This window comes from Girardinichthys multiradiatus, chromosome X (assembly GCF_021462225.1).
Source record: "Girardinichthys multiradiatus isolate DD_20200921_A chromosome X, DD_fGirMul_XY1, whole genome shotgun sequence".
In the NCBI taxonomy this organism is placed as follows: Eukaryota; Metazoa; Chordata; class Actinopteri; order Cyprinodontiformes; family Goodeidae; genus Girardinichthys; species Girardinichthys multiradiatus.
The window spans coordinates 11,199,679-11,227,667 of NC_061817.1; the positions used below are offsets into that span (position 1 = coordinate 11,199,679).

Below are 27,989 nucleotides of genomic sequence, written 5' to 3' on the forward strand. Positions count from 1 at the left end.
TAAAAAAATGGCAAACCCAAACCCTGCCTGTAACAATAACACACAACTACAAAATACAAGACCTGGGGTTTTCTGCTATCTGACCAAGTACTTTCCCTTTCATGTATTTGTTCCAACTTTCTCTCTATTTCCACTTTAAATCACTGCTGGTTTAGAAATAACTGAAATCTCTGTTTTGCAAAAGACTCTAAATATGGCACAACCACAAATGAGACCTTCAACTGATCATGTTGCATTTAAAGTTACACCCGCAATAACCATCTTGCAGCAATTTGTGTCTAAACTAAGCTGGATATTTTTCATTAGAATCAAAGCATTTATCTTCCTAAGCTAATAAAAATCATATTTGCGGGGACTGTGACAGAAAACATACTCTGACATTTTGTTTTCATCATTCTGGGGTCTTGATAATAACAGATCAACTAATGCTTATAAGATCAGAAACATGATTAATTTTATTAATGTCATAACTTACAGTTACTCAGGTGTCATGTTTCTGATTTAATAGCCACCCAAATTACCAACAATAGCTAGTACTTGTCACATTCTGAGGCTTTAGTGGACCAATGCGCAGACAAGAGCTTGGCAGCAGCATGATGAGAGTAAGGCTTCTTTTTAATCAAAGGTCTCCAAAACGTAACATAAATCACAGCAGGTACAAACATGAGTCAAGCCCAAAACTTACATGTGTACTCACTTCTGTAACGTAGCAAACCTCAACATAAACAGGGGTAGTGAACGAGAGGAACCAGTGAAGAACAAATAAACTAGACCAACTTATATACCGAGGGTAACAAAGGGCAGATAATCAAAAGAACTAGGCACAGGTGTGACAAGGAGGCAGGGAGGCTGAAGGAACAGGTGAAACTAATACAGAGACTAAAGCATGGGAGAAGTGACTAAAAAACAATACCTAAGCAAAGCTATAAACAAAGAGAAATAACCAAATGAAGCATAAGAATCAGGAATAACCATGAACTAAAAGAAACTGAGAAACTGGAGGGAACAGAAGAAACGCAACAAACTAAGATCTAAGAAACTAGCAACCTAAGAATTAACAAAAGAACCCATAAAGAAACCCCTGATCACAAAAGTAAACAAACCTAAACCAACACTGACTGAAATAACTGGAAAGGAAGCAGAGAACGTGAGGACTAGCATACATACAAACCAAAATGTAAACAATAACTAAAACTAACCTATCAGGAGGGACTGGAAGAAGAGACACTAAAGCTAGAGAACTATAATAATAATAATCATAATAAAGAGAAAACCATTCAAAGTGATAAATAAGAAAACAACAACAACTAAAGGAACAATGAGCGAGGGGAGAGAGAACTGCAAACAGTAGGAGGCAGGAGAGAGAACAAAACTAACACCAAAATAACTGAACGAATAAAACACAAAACCAACAAAAAGTCCAAAATGTCGAACCCCGACAGTACTAAGGGTATTGAGAAAAATGTGGACTGCAAAGATCTTACCATACATCAATTTTAAGGTTTTTCATCACAACACCCTCTTCCTGCTGAGTGCTTTAAATCTATTTGAAATATTTAAACATAAAACCTACATCCAAAACTTAAACTGAAAATATCAGCATGCAACTGTGGTCATCTGCTCCATTCCCTGGGTGCTGTTAGTACCACATTGCTTAAAAGAGTGGTTTTGTGTTTTATGGTCTGCAGCAAAGGACAGAAGAGCTCAGGGGTCCTCCATCAGAAACTCTCTTTCCATTAAGTAGCCCGCTATCAACACATGCTACACTGAACCTGGCCTGCATGGTAATACTGCTGCAAGAGGAAACCTCGCTGCTGGAACATAGAGGGTTGGAAAAAGCAGAAAAAGCTAGAGTTAAGGTTGAAAGGTGAGTCAAACAAAACATAGAAAATATGTAACTTTGAAATGTTTAGATGTAGGATCCTTGAACTGGAATTTATATTCTGCTGTTACACAATTAAGGCTAGGTTAGATGTTCTACTTGACATGAGAAAAGGGCCTCAACAAAGCACAATAAATTATTAAACTGGCTTGTTGAGAGTCATTTGCTACATGCTGCAGATAAAAACACAGTATATATTGGTGAGAACATGATCTTCTAATGTTTGGTGCGGGTTTGAGTCCGTTTCTCTTACTAGGTTTAAAGCCACAAACATCCCACCAGCCAGAACTTTACCAGAAGCAGTACAACCACCAACACCACCCACGCAGAAAACTCCTACTCACATGTCTTTCCTTTTTGTTTTTTGCTTTTATTAAAAAAAAGAAATAAAAAAAAGATGAACATAAAAACCCACATGTGTTGAGACAAATCCTGTGATGGATCATTTTGTTGCTGTTTGTTTTATCTTTACTTTTGCTTTTGAAACACAAGGGAGGCTTCCTGGTAGACATGAAAATAAAATAATAAATGCACATTGCATTAGGTAAAGATTCACATTCACGCAATTAAGTCGGCCAAAACAACTATGAGAAGTATACTAATTAAACTTGTAACCAGCCTTTTTGACACAGTTCTCAATGTTACAATCACAAACTTTAATTATGTTTATGTATTTATTGGTGAAACATAGTGGTGGGAGTGTCATGCTGTGGGGTCGCTTTCTTCAGCAGGAACAGGGAATCTACTGAGCTGGTGTCTACTGTGTAAGAGATCATGTCTTTTTGATAACCTGATCTGTGACAAGCTTTAGACGTTAGACAGATGGACACACATTGGACTGTACATACGTTATGCAGAGAAGCTCATTGGTTCACTTAATGACTGAAAGGTATGCCGTATACTTCAGGTCGTTGTCCATCTGCACTGTCAAGCGACGTCCAATGAGTTCGGAGGCATTTGGCTGAATATGAGCAGATAATATTGCCTGGAACACTTCAGAATTCATCCTGCTGCTTTTGTCAACAGTCACATCATCATTAAATACGAGGGAACCAGCTCCATTGGTACCCATACATGCCCATGCCATTACGTATTTTCACCACGCTTTATTGACGAGGTAGTATGTTTCCACTCATGAACAGATTTTTTCTTTGCCCATACTCTTCTCCTCCCATCACTTTGGTACAAGTTGATCCTTATCTCATAAATCCATAGGATGTTGTTCCACAACTGTAAAGGTGTCAGGTTTGGCAAGACGGAGGACCCCAGAATGCCGACGGCTAGACATCTTAACCGTAAGTAAAACGGTTTAATTCATGTTTTTCTTTACGCTAAAGATAGTTCTTAATGACTTTGGCTATATGTTTGGGTTCGCTCACTTAGCATTTGGTAAACTGATAAAAAATAGACATAAGCATTCTTGTTTAGAGCCTCTTTTCACACCTGCCTAAAACTTTTGCACAGTACTGTATATATACACATTTATAGTATATTCCAGCTTTTCGCAGTAATTCAGTATATTTCTTTCTGAAAAGTGGTTTAGTCTCCCTGACAAAGAGAATGTACCTCTTAGATCCTTTTAGAAAGATTTGAGAATGATAAAAAAATAGATTATATTTAATGAGTCTGATATGTTTTTTTTAATAGCTAATCAGGTAGTCAATGAATACAGTTCCTCATCTACCCTTTCTGAGGCCTTTTCCAGTGGAAACAGAATGCACCTGAACTCAGTTTTGACTGTCATTGCAAAGGCTATGAATATTAACGGACATGCAATTTTTATTATTGTTATGGATTTACTCCAGGTTGGTCTACGCTGTAATTAACAAATGTAGAAAAAGGTGACAAAAAATACCTGTGGAAAGGAGAATGGAAACGTTTCTACTAAATTTCTTATGAGAAGACACTGACAGCAAAGAATGTGCGAAAAAGGACAAAGTAATCATCGTTTTTTGTTATTTCTTTCTCTATTACCTGCCTCATGTGGGGCTTTTACAATCATCAAATAAAGAGCAAAAAAACAGATGGCATGACATTTTCAGCACTTGGGATTCAGTTCTGCATGCTTTAACTGAGGTCAGGCACACATCTGCAGAGCTCATGTGCCCATAGGGAGAACCCTGTGTATGTAAATTACAGAGATTAGACTGCAGCACAGCAGCCATTACTGGTTCACTACCTGCCCCAAAGCTCCAAACCTGCCAGTTCATACAGTGTGCAATCCATGTTTTATTCTTCCCTCCTTATTAATAAATAATGTCACAGAGGTAGGAAAGGCTGTCAGAACACAGAGCAGCAGTTAAGACATGATGGAGGTTTTACTGTATTTGCTAGTGTTGAGGTATGTGGACATTTTGTTGCTGCTCAATCGGATGCATTTTAAAGAATAGAATACGTTTGTTTTCTTTTGATTATAATAAAATTAAATCTCCCACAAAAAAGTTAACCTTACACTTGCACTCTTTTTACCCTTAGATTTGAAATGAACATGCAGCTACTTCAGTGCAACATTGCAACACCACCATGTAGAGATTTATTTGAAGTATTTGAACCCTCTGAACTCTTTCACATTTACAATCACAAACTTGAGTTTATTTTAAAATGATTTTATGTAATAGACCAATGCCAGGAACCAAATGATTTTGCAGTTAAAGGATATATGATTTAGACATGTTTATCATGTGTCACATTTGAAAATGAAGTATGACCAATTGCCCTGAGAAATCACCTAATTCGTAAATGTGTGTAATTTAATCTCAGTATGACTCCAGCTGTTCTGTGAAGGCCACAGAGGTTCATCAGCATCATGAAGGACAAATAACACAGCAGATGTGTCAGGGAAAAAGTTGTGGGGAGGTTTAAAGCTTTAAACATCCCACAGAGCTCTGTTCAATCCATCATGCAAGAAAATGAAAGAGTATGGCACCACTGCAAACCTACCAACACATGGCCGTCCACCTAAACCGACAGGCTGGATAAGAAGAACATTATTCAGAGAACCAGCCAAGAGGCCCATGGTATCTCTGGATGAGCTGCAGAGATCCACAGCTATGCTAGAAGAATCTTTTTCTGTGTAGCTATTAGTTGTGAATGCCATAAATATGGTCTTTAGGAAAGGGTGTAAAGACATTGTTTAAAGAAAGATGTGAAAAGACAGAGTTGTTAGGATGATAGATGGAGGTAAGTACAAGGAGATTTTGGAAAAAAGGCTGCAGACGTCCATGGAGGACGTTGGTCGTCCAGTGGGACATACAGCCAGGAGTACAGTGGAGTGGTCTAGATCAAAGCTTATTCATGTATCACAGTGGCCCAGTCAAAGTCGAGACTTTGCCAAATTGTCAATAATATATGTCTCTCAGTGTACAAAGCTGGTTGAGGCATATTCCAAAAGCATTGCAGCTGTAATTGCATTGAGAAGTGGCTCTACAATATGTTGGTTCATGGGGCTAAAAACAGAAACACATCACATCTTTCTAATTTTTATCGGTAAAAAATTGTGGAAGCCACTTATTTTCTATACCTGCTTCTTCTGTATAGCTGGGTACACCCTGGACAGGTCGCCAGTCCGCTGCAGGGCAACACAGAGACACGCAGGAAAAACAACCATTCACACCTAAGGACCATTTAAAGAGACCAATTAACCTAACAGTCATGTTTCTGGACTGTAGAAGTAAGCCAGAGTACCCAGGAAGGGCCCACGCTTGCACAGGGAGAACATGCAAACTTCATGCAGAAAGACCCCAGTCGGGAGTCAAACTGTGGACCTTTCTGCAAGGCAACAATGCTAGCAACCGTGCCACCGTGCAGCTCCCACTTATTTTCTTCTCACTTCAGGTCATGCAAATCATGTAGGAACACTGTTGCAAGGTACTGTACATAATGTATGTGCATACACACACATACTGTGCATTCAATTTGCACAGGTTTAAAGCAAAGCTATGAGTTTGACTCGCAGCACAGTGATGTTTCAGCCATGTTACAACAGCGCCACTCAGTGGAGATTTACAATATTTCTTCTGCAATAAATTAGGCAAAACAAGCTCCAGGGAAATACATCTTAGCTGTATAAATGCCTATTGTCTATGAAATGAGTGGGAAAGGAAAAGAAAGCAACATCATACTGATGACTACTACTAACATTAAAAATGTTAAAGGTCTCTTTTGACATTAATGTCAAAGAAACACAGCCTCTCATTTCTGCTTTTTAAGGACAGGCACTCTAGGAAATGTTAGCTGTTCAATGGGGAAGGAAATGTTGGCACCCACGCTAATCCAACAGAGAGCAATGACTGATCTGCAACAAGAAAAAATGTATGTCTATATGGAGTTCTTCAAAAAAATCCAAAGAAAATCTACATTTAAGTGTGACTAGGCAGTGCCCCCACACCTAGATAAAACCTGGTGTTTATTAATATAAATCATGTAATCTTTATAAATAATGAATAATGTCAACAGTTTTCTTTATAACCCTGTACTCTTGCATGCAAATGTTTTTAATTTGTGTTTATGTATTTTTTTTATGGCCAGATTATTAAGCATGGGGGCACATATTGTATATAGCTTTTACAATTAAAACTATGAGTCAGTTAGATTTATGTTGAGGGGGAAATACAGAGCTTGTTTTATTTTCAACTGTGACCGGAAGCATGATTTTAGGGTTTTATTCTGTTTCCCTTCTTTGCACTGCCATGTTCTATACTTGCTTTATTTCAGTTCGTTCAGGTTTATTGGATTCATTCTGTTTAGTTTTTGTTACTTGCCTGGATTCTGTTAGAATATGACATTTTTGGACTTAGTTTGTGGCTTTGTGTTAACTTTTGTTTAGTTGTTTCCATTTTGGGTTTGGCATCATGTTTATTAGTTCTTTTCCTCCCTCTACCACCTCCTAGTGTGTTTTCTTCCTCATGCTCTTAATTCCTTTTGTGGTTGCTTTCTTATTACTTTGTGTGGTATTATTATTATTATTATTATTATTCATCCTTGGATTCTCATTTAGTATCTCTGTGCTTATTTATGGTTAGGTAATTGTTCTCATTCCAGCTTTAGTTCTTGTTTACATTTGGTTTGTTTACTTTGTAAATCAGGTTCTCCTTATGGGCTCTTTGTTTGTTCTTAGGTTGTTGTTGGTGTTCCTATGTTTCCCTCTAGTTTCTCTGTTTACTTTAGTTCTTAGTTATTCTAGTTTCCTCATTACTCCTCTGATTAATTATCTTGCTTAATCTGTGTTTTCTATTTCTTGTTTATTATTAGTCTTTTCACTCTTTTTCAGCCTTTGTATTTGTTTCACCTGTTCCCCGTTCCTTTGATTACCTGCCTTTGTTTTCCCACAGTATATTAGTTGGTTTGGTGTCTTTGTTCGTGGATGGTTCTGTGTGTTCGTCACTACCCCGTTCCCTATCATGACTATGCTTTGTTTTTGCTTCGCTTGGAAACCATGCTACATTTTTGCTACGTTTTTGCCTTGAATAACCTGAAGAGTTCATGTAAGTTTGGACTGTACCTATGCTTCGTACCTGCGGTCTGTTTTGCTACGTTTTTGCTCTCACCTTGCAACCTCTCAATAAACGAGGATAAATTCAGATGCGCCTCCCAAGCTCTTGTCTGCACTTTGGTCCGACCCAAAACCCCATCATGACAGATTCCTGTGTTGTTAGTTTATATTGCCTTATAGACCAGGTTCTTCCCGGTTTATGTTTAGTTAATCTTTGGTTTACTTAGATGTTTTCTGTTACCTCCCTGCTCTCCATTAGTCACCTTCCCTCATTTACCTTCTCCACCAGCTGCTCCTGATTCTCTCCCTGATTATGCCTCTAGTTCATTGCTCTATTCTCCTCCCTTCCTCAGTATTTAGACACCCTGGTTTTCTGTGCACATCACTGGTTTGTATTGTTTAGTTCCCTGTCTTTCATGTCCATGTCGCCAGTGTCTCCCTGTTCTACGTTTGCCTACCTGCCTCTGTTCCTTGCTGTAAGTTATGTTATCATTAAATATTCAACTCACCTTTTGGCTCCCACACTCCTGTTTGTATGTTGGTCCTACAAAGACCCTCACCCATCATGACCTTGACTCTAAAAACTTAAAGGAAACGCAGTTGGACATCTTTTTACCATTCTGGGATGACTGAGACCATCTCTCAAAAGCCTGATAAATGCTAGATTATGACAGTAGGGATGGGCATACAGAAGCCCCAACTCTTGCTTTCGCTCCCTGCAGGTGCTGGACCCAGGTGGATCACCCAGGCCCTTTCTCCAGAGTTGGCAGGGCACCCTCCGAAGTCATTCTGTGGAGGGGGTGACTGCTGAGTCTCTGCTTCAGGTGAAATGGTTCAAGCATCTTGTTGTATTACTCACAAATCATGGAACAATAACTGAAAAAATGGACTGAGGGATTCTTAATGCGGCTCTATCATGGGAAAGACCTAAGCCCAAAAGTCCAATCTTTCAATTGACTGGTCAATTTACATCCTAACCCTCGGCTATATTCATGAGAGATAGATTAAGAAATGAGCTTTCTCAGCCAAGCTCAGACTCAGCCTTACAATTGTACAATTCAACTAAAAATGAATTGTTTTACAGAAAAACTAAAAGACTCTAAATCCCCAGTGCTGAGTAGACTGAAAAAATCCAAAGCATCATGTATACGTCATGGCACCGTGTCACGCTGCCACAAGTTATTTGAGACAATATGGAACAGTGACAAAGCAAAAACTTGTAATTTCTCCAAACTTTATAAGAAGACGAGTTTGAAACGAGTTGGTCAGAGGAGGCTACTAAGAGACTGACAGCAACATTGAAAGAGTTGTAGACGTTTCCTACAAGTCCTGGTTCCTGTAGCTGCTGCAGTTCCCATATACAGGTCCTTCTCAAAAAATTAGCATATTGTGATAAAGTTCATTATTTTCTATAATGTAATGATGAAAATTTAATATTCATATATTTTAGATTCATTGCACACTAACTGAAATATTTCAGGTCATTTATTATCTTAATACGGATGATTTTGGCATACAGCTCATGAAAACCCAAAATTCCTATCTCACAAAATTAGCATATTTCATTCGACCAATAAAATAAAAGTGTTTTTAATACAAAAAACGTCAACCTTCAAATAATCATGTACAGTTATGCACTCAATACTTGGTCGGGAATCCTTTAGCAGAAATGACTGCTTCAATGCGGCGTGGCATGGAGGCAATCAGCCTGTGGCACTGCTGAGGTCTTATGGAGGCCCAGGATGCTTCGATAGCGGCCATTAGCTCATCCAGAGTGTTGGGTCTTGAGTCTCTCAACGTTCTCTTCACAATATCCCACAGATTCTCTATGGGGTTCAGGTCAGGAGAGTTGGCAGGCCAATTGAGCACAGTGATACCATGGTCAGTAAACCATTTACCAGTGGTTTTGGCACTGTGAGCAGGTGCCAGGTCGTGCTGAAAAATGAAATCTTCATCTCCATAAAGCTTTTCAGCAGATGGAAGCATGAAGTGCTCCAAAATCTCCTGATAGCTAGCTGCATTGACCCTGCCCTTGATAAAACACAGTGGACCAACACCAGCAGCTGACACGGCACCCCAGACCATCACTCACTGTGGGTACTTGACACTGGACTTCTGGCATTTTGGCATTTCCTTCTCCCCAGTCTTCCTCCAGACTCTGGCACCTTGATTTCCGAATGACATGCAGAATTTGCTTTCATCCGAAAAAAGTACTTTGGACCACTGAGCAACAGTCCAGTGCTGCTTCTCTGTAGCCCAGGTCTGGGGAATGCGGCACCTGTAGCCCATTTCCTGCACACGCCTGTGCACGGTGGTTCTGGATGTTTCTACTCCAGACTCAGTCCACTGCTTCCGCAGGTCCCCAAGGTCTGGAATCGGCCCTTCTCCACAATCTTCCTCAGGGTCCGGTCACCTCTTCTCGTTGTGCAGCGTTTTCTGCCACACTTTTTCCTTCCCACAGACTTCCCACTGAGCTGCCTTGATACAGCACTCTGGGAACAGCCTATTCGTTCAGAAATTTCTTTCTGTGTCTTACCCTCTTGCTTGAGGGTGTCAATAGTGGCCTTCTGGACAGCAGTCAGGTCGGCAGTCTTACCCATGATTGGGGTTTTGAGTGATGAACCAGGCTGGGAGTTTTAAAGGTCTCAGGAATCTTTTGCAGGTGTTTAGAGTTAACTCGTTGATTCAGATGATTAGGTTCATAGCTCGTTTAGAGACCCTTTTAATTATATGCTAATTTTGTGAGATAGGAATTTTGGGTTTTCATGAGCTGTATGCCAAAATCATCCGTATTAAGACAATAAAAGACCTGAAATATTTCAGTTAGTGTGCAATGAATCTAAAATATATGAATGTTAAATTTTCATCATGACATTATGGAAAATAATGAACTTTATCACAATATGCTAATATTTTGAGAAGGACCTGTATCTGGAGACGAGCTCAACCCCATCTCTCTAAACCTCAAATATTATATATCACTATAAGAACATCTCAGGTGGCAGCATCATTTGCTTGGGTTACGTTTCTTTCAGATGGAAGGGCAGTTCAATGAGGATATAAACAGCTCTAAATACCAGTCAGTTTTGGCCTGAAACCTTCAGGTGTCTGCTAAAGAGGAAGATTCATTTTATTTTTATTTTGCAGAGTGAGTCCAAGCATACATCAAATCCAACTTTACAATGACTTAACTGGAAAAACTATAATTTCGGAATGGTCTAGCAAAGTCCAGAACTTAACCTGCTAGAAAATCTTTAGGTTTACTCTACCATAAAAAAGGACTGAATGCTGCAGCTAAATCAAAAGCTACTTAAAGAAAATCTTAGTTTAACTGTGTGCACTATTATGCAACCAGGCAATTGCACATTTGTTCAGGTTCCAGTTGAATTGTGCAGGAAAAACATTTTTTTTTAAATTATTTATCTTGGTCTCACCTTTTACATCAGAAAAGCCTGACAATTAAACAGGGTGTGTATACATATGAGAACTCCTCTTTGTATGTTAAATTATACAAACATAACTTTTTTTAATTGAAACAAATACTCATAGTAAGATGACTGTGGATTCATGTTTAAAATACATGAATATAAATTGATGCAGAATGTTGGTGAGACTGTAAAGAACTGGAATATATGCTAAAATCCCAGATTAAATTTAAGTGCTCGCTGGGAGGGCCCCACTAAAAAAAATTGTAAGGACACAACAAAATGAAGATGACAGAGCAGACCACTAGAACAAGATGGCTGAGTAGGTTGAACTGACGGAAAAGGTTGTGACTTGTGATTAGGGCAGAGAGGATGAAAGGAGTCAGAAGAAAGAGAGAGTCTGGCTGATTGGTTTCCATGGTAACTGCTGATGAGGAGTGCAGGGCTGAATAAAAGAGCCAGTATCTTTCTTTCTCATTATGGATCCCTGTCACCTCGCACTCACTGAGAGTGTGGAGGGACGTGTTTAATCGGCAGAGTCACACCTTTACTCGCTGCAGGCCAGTAACAACTCAGCTCCACTCCTGCTCCACTCATGCATTCAGCGCTAGTCTGTTTCAGATCAAATACATTTTAATATCAGACAAAGATAACCCAAGTAAACACCAAGAGCAGTTTTCAATTGATCATTTCATTTAATAAGAGAAAAAGCTATCCAAACCAACCTGGCTCTGTACGAAAATATAATTGTCTCCCTTGTTAAATCATGACTGAACTGTGAGTAACTACGTTTTTAGTTCAGTTTCAGTAGCCACATCCAGGCCTGATCAATTCCAGATCTGCTGAACTAAGAAACTACTTAAACAGATCTCGTCTGACCACTTGAAGTAGGGTAAACGACCTCGTTGACATCTATTTGGCTGGAAAGGGTTAAAAGGCCATACTAAAGGGTTTAGGGATCTAGTAATCCACGGTGAGAGCTATTAAGCACAAATGGAGAAAACATGGAACAGTAATGAATCTTCCCAGGAGTCACAGGTCTACTGAAATTACTCTAAGAGCACATTGACAACTCATTCAGGAGGCCATGAAAGACAGAAAAACATCTATAGCACTGCAGATCTTGTCTGCTTAGTTAAGGTTTATGATTTCAAAATAAGAAAGATTCTTGGCTACTAATAACATTCATGGGAGAGTTCAAAGACAAAAACCACCATTGACCAAAAAGAACACAAAAGATGTTTAAATTAGCCACAAAAAAAAACATGTAGATGATCAACAAAACGTTTAGGATAGTATTCTGTAAAATTAGAAGACACAGTTGTTTGACAGGTTTGTGTCAAAGTGTGTAAAACTGTCACAGCATTGCAGACAAACATCACAGTCAAACATGGTGCTAATAATGTGATGGTCTAGGGCTCCTTTGCTGCTTCAGGATCTGAACAACTTTCCATAATTGACTGAACCATGAATTCTGCTTTGCTACCAGAAATCCACTCACAGACCATTGACCCCGTGATTCAGTCGCATAGATATTAGAGGAAGAAAATTCGAAATTTGAACAAGCCATCAGTTACAGTTTAATTTTCAAGCACCGGGTTGCAAGGTGAGGGGTAGGTGAAAGAGACATTTGCGTAGCAGTTGCACTGATACTGCTTTATTTGTGCACATATCTGGTATACATGACAGGCACAAGCTGTGGTGCGAGCTGTGCCTGCAGTGTGATCTGGTGTGCTCATGCAGCAACATTTCTCAGCTTTTTCAAAGGAAGATCAGTGGCAGCCTGCTTTCTGCTGTGATCAAACTGTTTATGATATTTGCTTTTTTCTGACGGCATCATGTCTTCCTATGCCAATAAAAAGAAAAGAAGACACACAATACTGTGACAGGAATACAATAACATGTAGAGAAAAAGGCCATCCCTCTCTACCCATCCCTGTAGTAGTCCCTATCCAAACCCCCACATCCTGAAAGAAAATCCTCAATAACTTATAAAGCTTACTTTGTCACCTACTTAATTAAACATCTGTTGCCCTCTTTTCTGGATCTGACCAAACACACTTTAACAACTATAGCAGCCGTAGGGGAAGATAAGTGCAAGATTTACTTTCAACAATTTGTCTTGTGAATTGTTCCAGATGCAGGGGTTAGAAAATCATCTCTGTAAGAAAATACTAAGTAAAAAAATATATTCCTTCTGATGAAATCTGACATAGATAAGCGGCAGTAAATCTCTTGGCTGTGATCTTAACAACAGCTCAAGTAATGAGGCAGCCCACCAAAACCCAGGATATACTTTGACTTGACGCAATGAAAACACGTGGGAATAGTGCAAGCATAAAAACATAAATATTAAGGATTACACAATAACCCAGCTATTGTTCTGATCCAATCAAACAAGAGATAAAAATTTTATGGAAAAGCAATATTTTAAAAAAGGATTTACCTTAAAAAATAATTATACTTTATCAGAAATGTATCACTAATAATAAATTGCTTATGCTTCACTACTAAACTAATTAGGCAAATAAATACTGTTTAGATAGTAAATGCAATTAATGGTATTAATCTGTTATTTTCCTCAAAGGAAACATTTTTTGTTACAGTTCCACATCATAGACTTCAGCAGCTGCTGTTCTTTCGTTGGCCCTTGTTGGTCAATAGTTAATGTTTTTTAAACCTAGTGCAAGCAGACAGAAAAACTGTCTCGCAAACACATGTACTGTACACACATCTATGTAGAGTAAAAAGACTGAGACCTGAGCGCTGATGAGTGGGAGGCATTTGGCAAAGTGGTCTAAGAAAAGAGCTGCTGCAGTGCATCGTAACCAGTATTTCCAAAGGCAGGTGCTAATATGAGGAACTGGGTGGTGCAACTAAAATAGGCAACTGTGGTGACTGTGGTAAGAGTTCGTCCTGTAACTGGTGGGTTGCCAGTTTAAACCGCAACTCTGTCTCAGTCGTTGTGTCTTTGGTCAAGACACTTCACCCGCCTTGCCTTTTTTTTTTTTTTCATCCATTATTCTTTTCTAAATAGCTCGAGTTCCCTTAGACTGGATGTAAGAGTGTTTGTCAAAATTTGGTTTTAATATTTGCCCCAGATTTTCATCTGGATTTAGGTCTGTACTTTGACTAGGCCATTCTACCACATGTGTATGCTTTGATCTAAACCACTCTATTGTATGTAGCTGTGGCTCTGTGTGTAACTAGTCTCATGTGTTTTTTAGCCTCTTATACAGGTTCCCAGTACATCACAGGGCTATCACATGAAATCCTAATAAAATCCATTGACTCATGCTGACAAATTCACAAATACCAATTCATATGTGTCCGTTATGACATCTAGGAGGCATCTTGTTATCAGTGCACACCTCAGTCTTCCAATTACACTTGGGATTAAATAAAAGAATATGTTTTCAGGTTGACAACTATTCTCTAATTTTTCAGATCTGAATCAAACAACAAGCTTATTTAAAAAAAAGAAATACAACATATTAATTAAAGGAGGTAGCGAAAAGGTCTTTAGCCTTCCAACATTGCGAAACCATTTTATTTCAGAGTGGGTTTGTACTTTCTGGTTTTTGACTGATTTACAGAGTTTGGTTACGTTTTTTACACATATTCGATATACCCCATATTGCCAAAAGTATTCGCTCAACTGCGCTGACTCGCATATGAACTTAAGTGACATTCCACTCCTAACTCAGAAGGTTCAATATGACCCATTTCTACCTCAGTTCTAGTTTGAAGAATGCTCAGGGATTTCTCAACGCTATGCAGGCCAGTCAAGCTCATCCACACCAAACTCTTTTATCCATGTTTTTATGGGACTGGCATTGTACACTGGTGTGCAATCATGTTGGAAAAGGAAGGGGCCATCTCCAAACTGTTCCCACAAAGTTGCGAGCATGGAATTGTCCAAAATGTCTTGGCATGCTGAAGGATTCAGAGTTCCTTTCACTGGAACTAAGGGGCCATCCCCACAACATAATCTTTCCACCAAACTTTACATTTGGCACAATATAGTCAGACAAGTACCGTTCTCCTGGAAACCACCAAATCCAGACTCGTCCATCAGATTGCCATATGGAGAAAAGCTATTCGTCACTCCAGAGAACGCGCCCCCATTGCTTTAGAATCCACTGCTTTACACCACTATGTTGGATGCAGTTGTTTCGCCGTGGAAACCCATTACATGAAACTTTCTACACAATGTTTTGTGATAATCTAAAGGTCACATGACGTTTGGAGGTCTGTAGTGATTCACTCTGCAGAAAGTCAATTACCTCTGCGCACTATACACGTCAGCATCCGCTGCCTCTGCTCAATCAGTTTACGCGGCTTACCACTTTGTGGCTGAATTGCTGTTGCTCCCAACCACTTTCACTTTCTAATATAACCACAGACAGTTGACGGTGGAATATTTAGGAGCGAGGCCATTTCACGACTGCACTTGGTGCACAGGTGGCATCCTATCACAGTACCATGCTGGAATTCACTGAGCTCCTGAGAGCGACCCATTCTTTCACATATGTTTGTAGAAACAGTCTGCATGTGCTTGATTTTATACACCTGTGGCCATGGACGTGATTTGAACTCCTAATTTAAATTATCTAGAAATAACATGTAATCTTGGCTGTGACCTTTCTGTGTGACATTTATTCCAAATAAACGTGTGGGTTTTCTCCAGATACTCCAGTTTCCTAAAAGCATGCTGTTTCAATAGACCTTTACTTGCCGTTTTGTATGAATGTGCGCATCAGTGGTTGTGCAGTGAATACGGACGGACGGACGGACAAATGGATGGATGAGTGGGTTCATTCAAGCAATAGCATCTCAGAGACAAAGCAAGAGCAAATACAAGTAAATATCTTAAGATATGTTACTAAAGCATCCAAACAGCTTTTCCCAAATCTTACAGAGCAACTTTCAATTAGAGATGCACTGAGAAATTATGACCAGAATCAGACCTTTTCAGCTTGATCATGCCTTACTAGTGATCTGTGTTAGGAAATCAAGACAGACAGAGATATAAGAAGTTCTTTAAAATAGAAATGTTCTTTCTCCTTGTTAAGAGACTTGGCTGGATAGAAACAGAGTTTAATACCCACAGAGGTTGTTTGTGTGTGCAGGTGGTTGTGTTTGTGCTGTTATTCACTCTCCCTACAGGGTGTGATTGGCAGGTGTAGCTCTGCAGGGTTTACACGTTGAGTCCAATCAAGAGGGCTTCTTAAGGAGCAGGAACCAGGAGGGAGGCGTCAGATTGTTAACTCTGCCATCATGGTAACATGACCGTTGTCTGCAGTTCTCCTGTGTTTCATGAGCCTGCTTTTACCCAAGTCTCGGTTCATGCCTTTTACAGATTCCTCTAGATTATTGGATTCCTCTAGTGACCATGTCCTGGATTCCACGCGCCTGTTCTTCAGGTACTGCACAGTCGAGTTACTTGGAACTCCTTCCTGCTGATCCAGTTGTGAGTCTCACCTCCTCTCCTGTCACCAAACTATTGCCCACCTGCCTGTCTACCCTCCAATACCGCTCGCTCTGAAGCACTGCCACTCAGAGGCTCACACAAAGAGAGATTCAGTACTAAGAACCTCTGTGCCTCTCCTCCTGCCTAACTCAGCATCTGTGGGAGAACTTACCACCTCCAGCAAGCCGTCGTCCACTGCCTACAGTGAGCTAACCTCACTCATGTCCTGCGCAATCTATTACCTTCATCTGAACAAACAATAACGTCTCACCTCTCTTCTTCCGTGCCTACCCAGAACCCTCCGACAGATCTAGTCAGTGTTCTGTTTTAACCCTGTTGCGCCTCAATAAACCTGTTAAACCGCTGTTCTGCCTCTGTGATTGCTGCCCATACTCAGTCGTTTAATTAACATTATGACACAGAGACTACAGGGCTAGCCGGCTACGCTGTTTACCGGCAGTTTAGTAAACTAGCTGTGGACCACAGAACTGCCTGGAATATCTTGGTAAAGGGGATCAGAGAAACCAAGGGCTCGTACAGGCAACAAGGAGAGGAACACTTTTAAAACAATGACTTCTGCAGCATGTGGATAGAAATACAAGCACCAAACCCTGGTTTGGCTACTAGAAACTATAAATAATTACAATTATTGATTAACAATTTTTTTAACATTTATAAATAAAGTTATAATATGACATTTTTTGTCAGACTACAGGCCTGTTGGTACTCAGGCTCAGTGGCCGTTAGTATTAGCTTATTATATAACAGACACCAACTAGGCAAAACACAATGAAAGAAACAATATTTAAATTGTTTAATGCTACACTAATTTTCTCTGCCCAGACTCTAACATGAACCGTTCAAGTCGGAAGGAGGACAGGATGTGCAAAGGGTGATAAGTTGCATGGCAGTGGATGAGGAAAGACGCCCTGGAAGTAACTCTTTAAAGCATCTGGGAAGGTAAAATTGCATTCCATTTGCCTTGGAAGTTGGAGTTTACATCATCTCTGAGTTATAGTGTTCCAGACTCCTGCTTGTTTTTGTTCGTATTGCTAGCAACTGTAACAGCAGCCTTACAACAATAACAGTGACAATAAACAATGTTCAATGCGGTATTTCGTGCATGTAAACAGTTTTGAAACAGCTCATCATTGGAAAGTACTATATGCTGTGCTAAAAACAGTGAAAGTCAGAAAGTTTTTCTACTATTGATGCAAGTAGCAGCCATCTTGAATGCGGAAGTCGGGTATGGTCATGTTGCCCCGAGTTTCCGACTCGTAATTCCGTCTTTTGGGGGGGTTCCACTTGAAATGGAATGCACCATAAGCTTCTCCTCGAACCATGCAGAGCTGTGGTTTCGATGGTGTGACTCCTCCTTCCTAGGGCTGTCTTAAACGTATGTTAATGCTGTGCAGTATGGGGTTCAGAGTTTTACCAGTGTCTTTGTTAGTATAGTTCAGATGTTGTTCTCCATCCTCGGCTAGGCCTAATGCAGTGTACAACTAAAACGCCCTGAAGAGGAGCCGTCAGGTGGATCCATTGTAAGATAGATCAACAGTAGCTAAGCAGCTGGACCAGATGAGGTGAAAGGCCACCTGCTAAGGCTTGCGCTGACCAACTTGCCAGGGGTTTTCAAAAACATCTTGAATCTCTCCCTACAGCATGCCACAGTTCCACAGCTCCCACCTGCCTCAAATCCACCACCATAGTTCCTGTGCCATAAAATTCTGCTATCACTACTCTCAATGACCACTGCTCATTTGGCTTCACCCCGTCCTCATAAGTGCTTCGAGAGGATGGTGTTAGCACGCATTAAGAACAGCATTCCAACAGACCTGGACAGACAGTTTAGATACCGGGCAAACAGATCTACAGAGAATGCCATCTCCACTGCACTTCACGCAGCCCTGACCCACTTGGAGCAATCCAACACCTGTCAGAATGCTCTTTGTGGACTTCAGTAGCACCATCAACACAGTTATACCTCACAAACTAGTTCAGAAACTAAAAAAAATATGGTTCTAATTACCAACAGCACTCAGAACATCGGGATCGGGGAACTTGACTTCTGACCCCATAATCATGAACACTGGCACACCACAGACGTCACCTCTGTTTCTAATATACAATGCTCAAAAAAATAAAAGGAACACTCAAATAGCACATACCAGGTCTGAATGAATGAAATATTCTCATTGAATTCTTTGTTCTGTACAAAGTTGAATGTGCTGACAACAAAATCACACAAAAATCATCAATGGAAATCAAATGTATTAACCAATGGAGGCCTGGATTTGGAGTCACACACAAAATTAAAGTGGAAAAACACTCTACAGGCTGATCCAACTTTGATGTAATGTCCTTAAAACAAGTCAAAATGAGGCTCAGTATTGTGTGGCCTCCATGTGTCTGTATGACCTCCCTACAACGTCTGGACATGTTCCTGATGAGACAGTGGATGGTCTCCTGAGGGTGTTATGATTTGGGGTTTGGTTTTTGGTTGCGGGTTTTTCCTCATATGTTTCTCACAGTTAAGGTTTTGAATCATGCTTCTGTTTATTATTTTCCTGGTCATGCTTTAGTTTTTGTCTTCTAGTTCATGTTTTGTCAAGTTAAGTTTTTGGATCTGATTATGCTTTAGTTTCATGTTTTTCTAGTTATGTTTCTATTAGTTTGTATCCTTGAATTTCTGTTTTGCTCTGTTAATTAACTTTATTTGGTTCACCTGCACTAAGCAAATCAGTCTCCTCTTTTCACCTTGTTCTTGCTCCATATATACACCTCTGTTCTGTTCATTCCTCGCAGAAACATTTCGGATCATGTCACTTTGCTTTGTGCCAGTTCTTGTTGTTCATGCCAAGCCTTTTCATGACTGTTTTTGCCTTCACCGTCTGTAGTTAGTTTGTTTCATTAAATCATATTACTCACCACCGATGCTTCCTGTCCGTCTGCAATCTGGGGTCCTCCGCCATACTAAGCCTGACAGAGGGATCTCCTCCCAGACCTGGACTAAAGCATCCGCCAACTCCTGGACAGTCTGTGGTGCAACGTGACGTTGGTGGATGGAGCGAGACATGATGTCCCAGATGTGCTCAATCGGATTCAGGTCTGGGGAACGGGCGGGCCAGTCCATAGCTTCAATGTCTTCATCTTGCAGGAACTGCTGACACACTGCAGCCACATGAGGTCTAGCATTGTCCTGCATTAGGAGGAACCCAGGGCCAACCGCACCAACATATGGTCTCACAAGGGGTCTGAGGATCTCATCTCGGTACCTAATGGCAGTCAGGCTACCTCTGGCGAGCACATGGAGGGCCACCTCCAAGGAAATGCCACCCCACACCATTACTGACCCACTGCCAAACCGGTCATGCTGAAGGATGTTGCAGGCAGCAGATCGCTCTCCACGGTGTCTCCAGACTCTGTCACATGTGCTCAGTGTGAACCTGCTTTCATCTGTGAAGAGCACAGGATGCCAGTGGTGAATTTGCCAATCCTGGTGTTCTCTGGCAAATGCCAAGCATCCTGCACGTTGTTGGGCTGTGAACACAACCCACCATTTGTGGACGTCGGGCCCTCATACCATCCTCATGGAGTCAGTTTCTAACCGTTTGTGCAGACACATGCACATTTGTGGCCTGCTGGAGGTCATTTTGCAGAGCTCTGGCAGTGCTCCTCCTGTTCCTCCTTGCACAAAGGCTGAGGTAGCGGTCCTGCTGCTGGGTTGTTGCACTCCTACGGCCTCCTCCACGTCTCCTGGTGTACTGGCCTGTCTCCTGGTAGCGCCTTCAGGTTCTGGACACTACGCTGACAGACACAGCAAACCTTCTTGCCACAGCTAGCATTGATGTGGCATCCTGGATGAGCTGCACTACCTGAGCCACTTGTGTGGGTTGTAGAGTCCGTCTCATGCTACCACGAGTGTGAAAGCACCACCAACATTCAAAAGTGACCAAAACATCAGCCAGAAAGCATAGGTACTGAGAAGTGGTCTGTGGTCCCCACCTGCAGAACCACTCCTTTATTGAGTGTCTTGCTAATCGCCAAAGATTTCCCCCTGTTGTCTATTTCATTTGAACAACAGCTGTGAAATTGATTGTCAATCAGTGTTGCTTCCTAAGTGGACAGTTTGATTTCACAGAAGTTTGATTTACTTGGAGTTATATTGTGTTGTTTAAGTTTTTTTTTTGCTTACTTTTTTGAGCAGTGTATATGTATCAGAAATAGAGAAAGGCTAGTAAAACATATTTTAAAATGCCTAATTCCAGATCTTGAAGAAAAACTTCATCCGATTTTCCAAACTGCTGACTGGAAAATTGGCTACAAATCTTTGATCGTTGCATGTATGCTCTGAATGGATGATGCATCTCAGCTACACAGATGATGGTTAGCTTATTAAGACCAGTAGAACGTCTGTTCTGCCCTATTCGATTAAAGCTCAGCCTCTTCCACCTCAGTTCTAGTTTAGAGAGTGCTCAGGGACTTCCTCTGCCCTCTGAATCATCTGTCTAGCTGCTCTCACAAACAACAAAGAGCACAATTTAGAGGAGGGATGCAATAGCATATGAGTCTGGGCACTCTTGATCTACCACAGACACAGACTTTTGGGGTTGTCCATATAACAAGAATCTAAATCCCAATGCACAAAATGCAACAACTGACTGAATGAATAATTCGGTTTGCATATAAGATGAATAGCTCTCAACATTGTGTGTAACAACTGTAACCCATTTACACATCCTGAGATGCCACTGGTGTTGGAACACCGTAGGTTGTGTGATGCACTAGTAAGATAATCAGCAGTGACACGAGCGTTTGCCAAGCTGTCCTGAACTCCTTTCATGATTCTGAAATATTCACCACACAGGAGATTCTACAAAATGTAAAAAGGGGAGGGTGCTGGAGGGTCAAACAGAGTGTAAAATCATAGATTTTCACTTAGGAAAAGGCTGCTGTAGGGACATCACCACAGAAACAAGTGATGGAGTATACAAATTATCACTTTGATATCTCATACTCTGCATTTGGTCAAGATTTCATCCATTCTGATATGTGACATGCATCATGCTGCTTACCTCCACAAAAAGAAAGCAAGGAACTATAGAGCTGCTGCTCTTCACACCAGGCTTTTCCTCCAGCGCCATCCCTTTCTGTTCCTTCGACCCAGTCCAGCTTTCACTTTCCTTAATCTAAGAGAAAAGGAGAGTAATTCAGGTGAATGCACCGGCCAATCATAGGTGTCTGTCCACAGTAAAATCAGGTGAAAGGTGAAAACAGGACACAGAGCTTTCCTCAGTCATCATAAACCTGTTTCTTCTGGAACCTAATTGAAGCACCAAATTTGTCGCTCATTTCTACTCACTCTGTAGAGTTCTCTTTTTATTCTGTTATTTGTCATTTGATATTTTTCTGTATTTTACTTAAACAGAGCAACTATAACAGGAAAATATTAGTTGGAATCCATACAATCAACAAATGAATGATAAGACATGTATTTATGTAATGTTAGATGTAACTCTATACTGGCTATAGTTGTTGGTGTTTAAGAGTGAAATAAGTGTGTCAAACTCTCCTTTTACATTTACGTAAGTGAGAAACAAAACTAATGTAGACCATATAATATTTATAGAACATAGATGGTTAATTTTTCCATATACAACTATAAAAACAAATAACAGTAGTCCAACATAATTAAACAGATTAATGGCTGTTTTTGATAGAAATTTTGTTTCTACATGGGAAATAATTCACCAGTGGATGAAAGCGGAGTAATAGAAAACCAACAGATCCAGCAGTTACGACATGCATGCTGCTAATTCTCTTCAAGCAAATCATTATAATGAAATGGGTGTGTTTGTAAAATAGTAGCAGTGTGAAGTTTATTCAGTGAAGTTGTTCATTCTGTGAAAAGAACAGTTGGCCCTAATCGAAGGACTAAGTGTTAAAATGCATTCCTCTCTGAATATCTATGTAAAATGTTCTAGACATTGTTCAGAAGAATAGCATACTTTAATTATAAGTTGAGAAAGGAAAACATTCAAAGAAGTTCAGAAGGTGCTAAACTTAAATGATCTCAAATGCTTTAAAATAAAAACAAAACCCAGAAAGACATGGAAGAAAACTAAGAACTATTAAAACATTGGATCAAAAATAACCAAAATGTCAAACAGCTGCGGGAGGATAAAAAAACTCGACGGTTACCTGTAAGTATTTTAAAAAATGTATAAACATCCATGTGAAACAAAGGTTTTTGCAAGGAGATCCTTCAAGTTCCCATTGATTTAAAAACATGGGCTACATAAAGAACAATTTGCCAAAGAACATATCATTTAGGGCTGCACAGTGGCGCAGTTGGTAGCACTGTTGCCTTACAGCAAGAAGGTCCTGGGTTTGATTCCCAGATGGGGGTCTTTCTGCATGGAGTTTGCATGTTCTCCCCGTGCATGCGTGGGTTCTCACCGGGTACTCCGGCTTCCTCCCACAGTCCAAAGACATGCCTGTTACGTTAATTGCTCTCTCTAAATTGCCCTTAGGTGTGTGAATGAGTGTGTGCATGGTTGTTTGTGTGTTGCCCTGCGATGGAATGGCGACCTGTCCGGGGTGTACCCTGCCTCTTGCCCATAGACTGCTGGAGATAGGCACCAGCTCCCCACGACCCACTATGGATTAAGCGGTAGAAAATGACTGACTGACATATCGATTGGTCTAAAGAGAGGCCACAGTACACTGAGAAACATGGTGACTATGGGGATGTTTTTCTATTTCTCTTGGCCTATTGATCACAAAACAAGAATCATGGGTAAATTTACATTCATCAAAATATTTGAAGAGGTCACTCTGCTTTTTTGTTGAAGAAGTGTTAAAAGGGTGTTTCAGTACAGTGACGACAAACACACCAGTAAGCAAACAACATCTTTTTTCCAGACCCATAAGATTAACCTTAGTGTACAGATGCTATTCTCCAGACTATAAAAGGTTGGTTCTGCCTCTTCTTATTGGATTATACAGGTCCTTCTCAAAATATTAGCATATTGTGATAAAGTTCATTATTTTCCATAATGTCATGATGAAAATTTAACATTCATATATTTTAGATTCATTGCACACTAACTGAAATATTTCAGGTCTTTTATTGTCTTAATACGGATGATTTTGGCATACAGCTCATGAAAACCCAAAATTCCTATCTCACAAAATTAGCATATCATTAAAAGGGTCTCTAAACGAGCTATGAACCTAATCATCTGAATCAAAAAGTTAACTCTAAACACCTGCAAAAGATTCCTGAGGCCTTTAAAACTCCCAGCCTGGTTCATCACTCAAAACCCCAATCATGGGTAAGACTGCAGACCTGATTGTTGTCCAGAAGGCCACTATTGACACCCTCAAGCAAGAGGGTAAGACACAGAAAGAAATTTCTGAATGAATAGGCTGTTCCCAGAGTGCTGTATCAAGGCACCTCAGTGGGAAGTCTGTGGGAAGGAAAAAGTGTGGCAGAAAACGCTGCACAACGAGAAGAGGTGACCGGACCCTGAGGAAGATTGTGGAGAAGGGCCGATTCCAGACCTTGGGGGACCTGCGGAAGCAGTGGACTGAGTCTGGAGTAGAAACATCCAGAGCCATCGTGCACAGGCGTGTGCAGGAAATGGGCTACAGGTGCCGCATTCCCCAGGTCAAGCCACTTTTGAAACAGAAACAGCAGCAGAAGCGCCTGACCTGGGCTACAGAGAAGCAGCACTGGACTGTTGCTCAGTGGTCCAAAGTACTTTTTTCGGAGGAAAGCAAATTCTGCATGTCATTCGGAAATCAAGGTGCCAGAGTCTGGAGGAAGACTGGGGAGAAGGAAATGCCAAAATGCCAGAAGTCCAGTGTCAAGTACCCACAGTCAGTGATGGTCTGGGGTGCTGTGTCAGCTGCTGGTGTTGGTCCACTGTGTTTTATCAAGGGCAGGGTCAATGCAGCTAGCTATCAGGAGATTTTGGAGCACTTCATGCTTCCATCTGCTGAAAAGCTTTATGGAGATGAAGATTTCATTTTTCAGCACGACCTGGCACCTGCTCACAGTGCCAAAACCAATGGTAAATGGTTTACTGACCATGGTATCACTGTGTTCAATTGGCCTGCCAACTCTCCTGACCTGAACCCCATAGAGAATCTGTGGGATATTGTGAAGAGAACGTTGAGAGACTCAAGACCCAACACTCTGGATGAGCTAAAGGCTGCTATCGAAGCATCCTGGGCCTCCATAAGACCTCAGCAGTGCCACAGGCTGATTGCCTCCATGCCACGCCGCATTGAAGCAGTCATTTCTGCAAAAGGATTCCCGACCAAGTATTGAGTGCATAACTGTACATGATTATTTGAAGGTTGACGTTGTTTGTATTAAAAACACTTTTCTTTTATTGGTCGGATGAAATATGCTAATTTTGTGAGATAGGAATTTTGGGTTTTCATGAGCTGTATGCCAAAATCATCCGTATTAAGACAATAAAAGACCTGAAATATTTCAGTTAGTGTGCAATGAATCTAAAATATATGAATGTTAAAATTTCATCATGACATTATGGAAAATAATGAACTTTATCACAATATGCTAATATTTTGAGAAGGACCTGTATACTGTTGGCATTGTAAAGAAAAATAATGGCACTGATATTTTCTTGAACAGCCTAATATTCCATTTTCCTCAGTTTCTGTAGATTGATAACAGTTCTTTAAATATTTTGATTTAAAATATGTGTTATTGTTCCCATTGCATTTTCCTGCATGGAAATAAATCTATTGAAATCCTCAGTTGTTCCCCTGTAGCTTCTCAAGTCTCTCAGGTTGCATGCTTGGGCTACAGTTGCACTTCTTACCAACTTCTTTATTTTTACCCAAACTGGAGGAAACCATACATCAGACAGCAGCAAATGTAGCTCACCGAAGCCCACTCACTCTGTCTCAATCCACAGCGCCCCCAAGTAGAAACCAACAATCATAAGTGGCTGCACAGATAACAAAATTTAACAAAATCTAACAAAAAAATACTATCCAAAAAATAACTGCTACAAAAATTTTAAGGAACAAAAATATCACAGGGAGGTTATAGTTACACAATTTTGAGCTTCATTGAGTTTTTAAACACAGTGTTATTATTTTAAACACAGCTGTTAAGGGCATGGGTTTTGATAAAGCATTTAACTTGGATATTTGGCTAAAAAGCTGATGGGGCTATCCTCAGTCTACACCTAAACATAAAAGTTTTTTTTTCACGATACTGTTGCAGCGAAAATTAGTTTTAAGTTATGCAAAGCAAAACAAACAAAACAAAAAAAACACAGAAACTACACATTTGATGATAAACTGGAAGAAAAATCATCTCCCAGGTCAAGACGTGACTCTTAGATACCAATCAACACACTTTTACTTTAGACCTCAACATGGCTATTTTCCAATCGTTTTAACACCAACTGCACACCATGCTTTATAAACCAAGATTTAAGTTAATGAGACTGAATAAAAAAAATAGAAAACTGTACAAAGGCCTCAAACATGTCTAGCAAAGGAAAAAAAAGGTTTGTTCTAGGCCATTGCACATTACTATACATCATATTTTTATCCTTTATTTTATATGTCACCGATGAAACAGTCATCACAAAGTGAAGTAACAGTTAAATAAGTCCACCCAGTTTTTCACAGTTGATGTCTTTGGTCTTGGTTAATATAATGCCAAATCAAGGGGTGTTTGCTGAAAGACTCTTTATGAGGACTCGGTGCTGTTATTGAACCAAAACGTGATTTGTCTAATTTGGATGGAATAAATGTCAAAATCAAAGATTTATAATGGTCCATTTTTTTAAATTACATACCCCCTGTATTTTAAGAGGTTATTATTATTATTATCATTATTATTATTACAATTTTGAAATAAACATACAGTCTTATGATGTATTGGCAGATATATTCAGTTGCTCTTATGCTGAAATGTGAATACAGGTTTCCTAGTGTGAACAGCTTTAATGGGTTTATATGAGTACTCATAAAATACTAAACACATTTTTGCCAAATATCCCAGTGCTTTGTGTTTGATTCACTTTAGGTCCCACATGCAAACACATTAAAGACCAGCACACGCTGCCAACAACACGCACTGTGTGATCGTGGCTGTCATACTCCCAAAATTTTGTTTGCCAGTATTTGTAAGACTAACCACTACAAGCATTATGTATAATGTGATAGAGAGTTTTTCTCCTAAAATCCTTCTCCGCCAGAGGGAAAAAATTGAGCCTGAGGGATAAATAAAACATAAATCCAGGCTCTTAGCAGCTTTTATAACATCACAATGTGCCAACCAAGAGAACTTTAATGGTTAACTGGTTGAAGGCATGTCCTCATGTTGGCACATCCGTGTATGTGATACTTGTCCCCCTTCAAAGAAAGAGAAAAGAAGGGAGTAGTTGTCACTGTGAAAAAGCAGTAACTTCCACTGAAGGACACTGACAGAGACAGAGGAGATGGTGAAACGGAGGGGAAAAAGGCTGCTCTCTCGTCACCCCATGAGAACAATTGAGATGTTACTTCCTGTTTCATTGGCTCGGTGTGAGGCAGCACAGAGGAATTCTCCCACACTTCGGCCCATCAAAGAGCTTGTGTTGGCAGGTTTCCCAATGGTGTAATTATGTTTTGAGGAAAAGGCTCAAGTGGCCTGAGATGAAGCGAATAAGAGTCTAGTGATTAATATCTAAGAAACACAACACTAAGCCTTTAGGTGAGGATAGGACTATTAAAGTCTACGTTATGCTCCTCTCAGGTATATGCAGACTGCTGATAGATTTTGCAAGTTTGCAGGTTGATTAGTATGAAAAAATCTGTTCACTGCTTTTAATGCAAAGCATGGGGACAGCGCTGGAGGCTGAGACAGATCCTCCATTCTCATGTTGCATCCTGACGATGTTATTTGAAGAATTAGCTCAGAAGATTATGATTCGGGTCAGGGGTCAGTATCTGCCTCAAGGAGGAGTTCAAGTGTGTCAGCCTTTTGTTCACAGGCGATGGTAGGATGGAGCTGGAGATGCAGTGATGCAAGCACTGCTCCGGTCCATTGTGGCGCATAAAGTGCTGAGCAAAAAAACGAAGGTGACATGTCCATCTACAATCCCAGCCTTAGTTATGGTCATGAGAGAGATCATGGCCAAGAAGAATGAGATCTCGGGTACAAGCAACTGAAACGTGCTTCCATCGTAGGGTGGGCTGGGCACATCCGTAGAGACAGGATACAGAGTTCATTTGGGGGGAACTCAGAGTTGCTGCTCCTACTCGAAATGAGTCAGTCGAGATGGTTAGGCCATTTGATCTGGATGCTTTTTGGATACCTTCCTGGAGGCTTTGTCGGCACAACCCTACTGGTAGAAGACCCCAGGCCTGACTGAACCTGCAGGAGGGACTATATATATCCCTTGTGAGCTGGGAGCGCCTTGGGTTCCCCCGAATAAACTGCAGTGTGTCACTGTGTAGAAGGATGACTGTGTTTCCCTCATAGACCAGGTACCCAAACAACCCAATGACTAAATGGATGACTAGAATACAGGTCCTTCTCAAAATATTAGCATATTGTGATAAAGTTCATTATTTTCCATAATGTAATGATGAAAATTTAACATTCAACATCCCTCCAAAACAAATTTGTCCCACTACAGAATGAAAACCAGGAAAATGATCCATCTTCTGAGAACAATA

General features: G+C 40.4%; 1 protein-coding gene across 5 annotated transcripts in view; it reads right to left on the bottom strand.

The window, feature by feature from the left end:
• Positions 1 to 27,989, bottom strand: part of LOC124863567 (phospholipid phosphatase-related protein type 5-like) — an 83,993-nt gene that overhangs the window by 46,831 nt on the left and 9,173 nt on the right. For all 5 annotated transcript variants that reach the window (XM_047357999.1, XM_047358000.1, XM_047357995.1 and 2 more), the window contains exon 2: positions 21,347 to 21,460. In XM_047357999.1, the coding sequence (XP_047213955.1) occupies positions 21,347 to 21,415 (69 nt within the window). In that variant the 5' untranslated portion in view covers positions 21,416 to 21,460. The remainder of the gene's footprint in view (positions 1 to 21,346; positions 21,461 to 27,989) is intronic.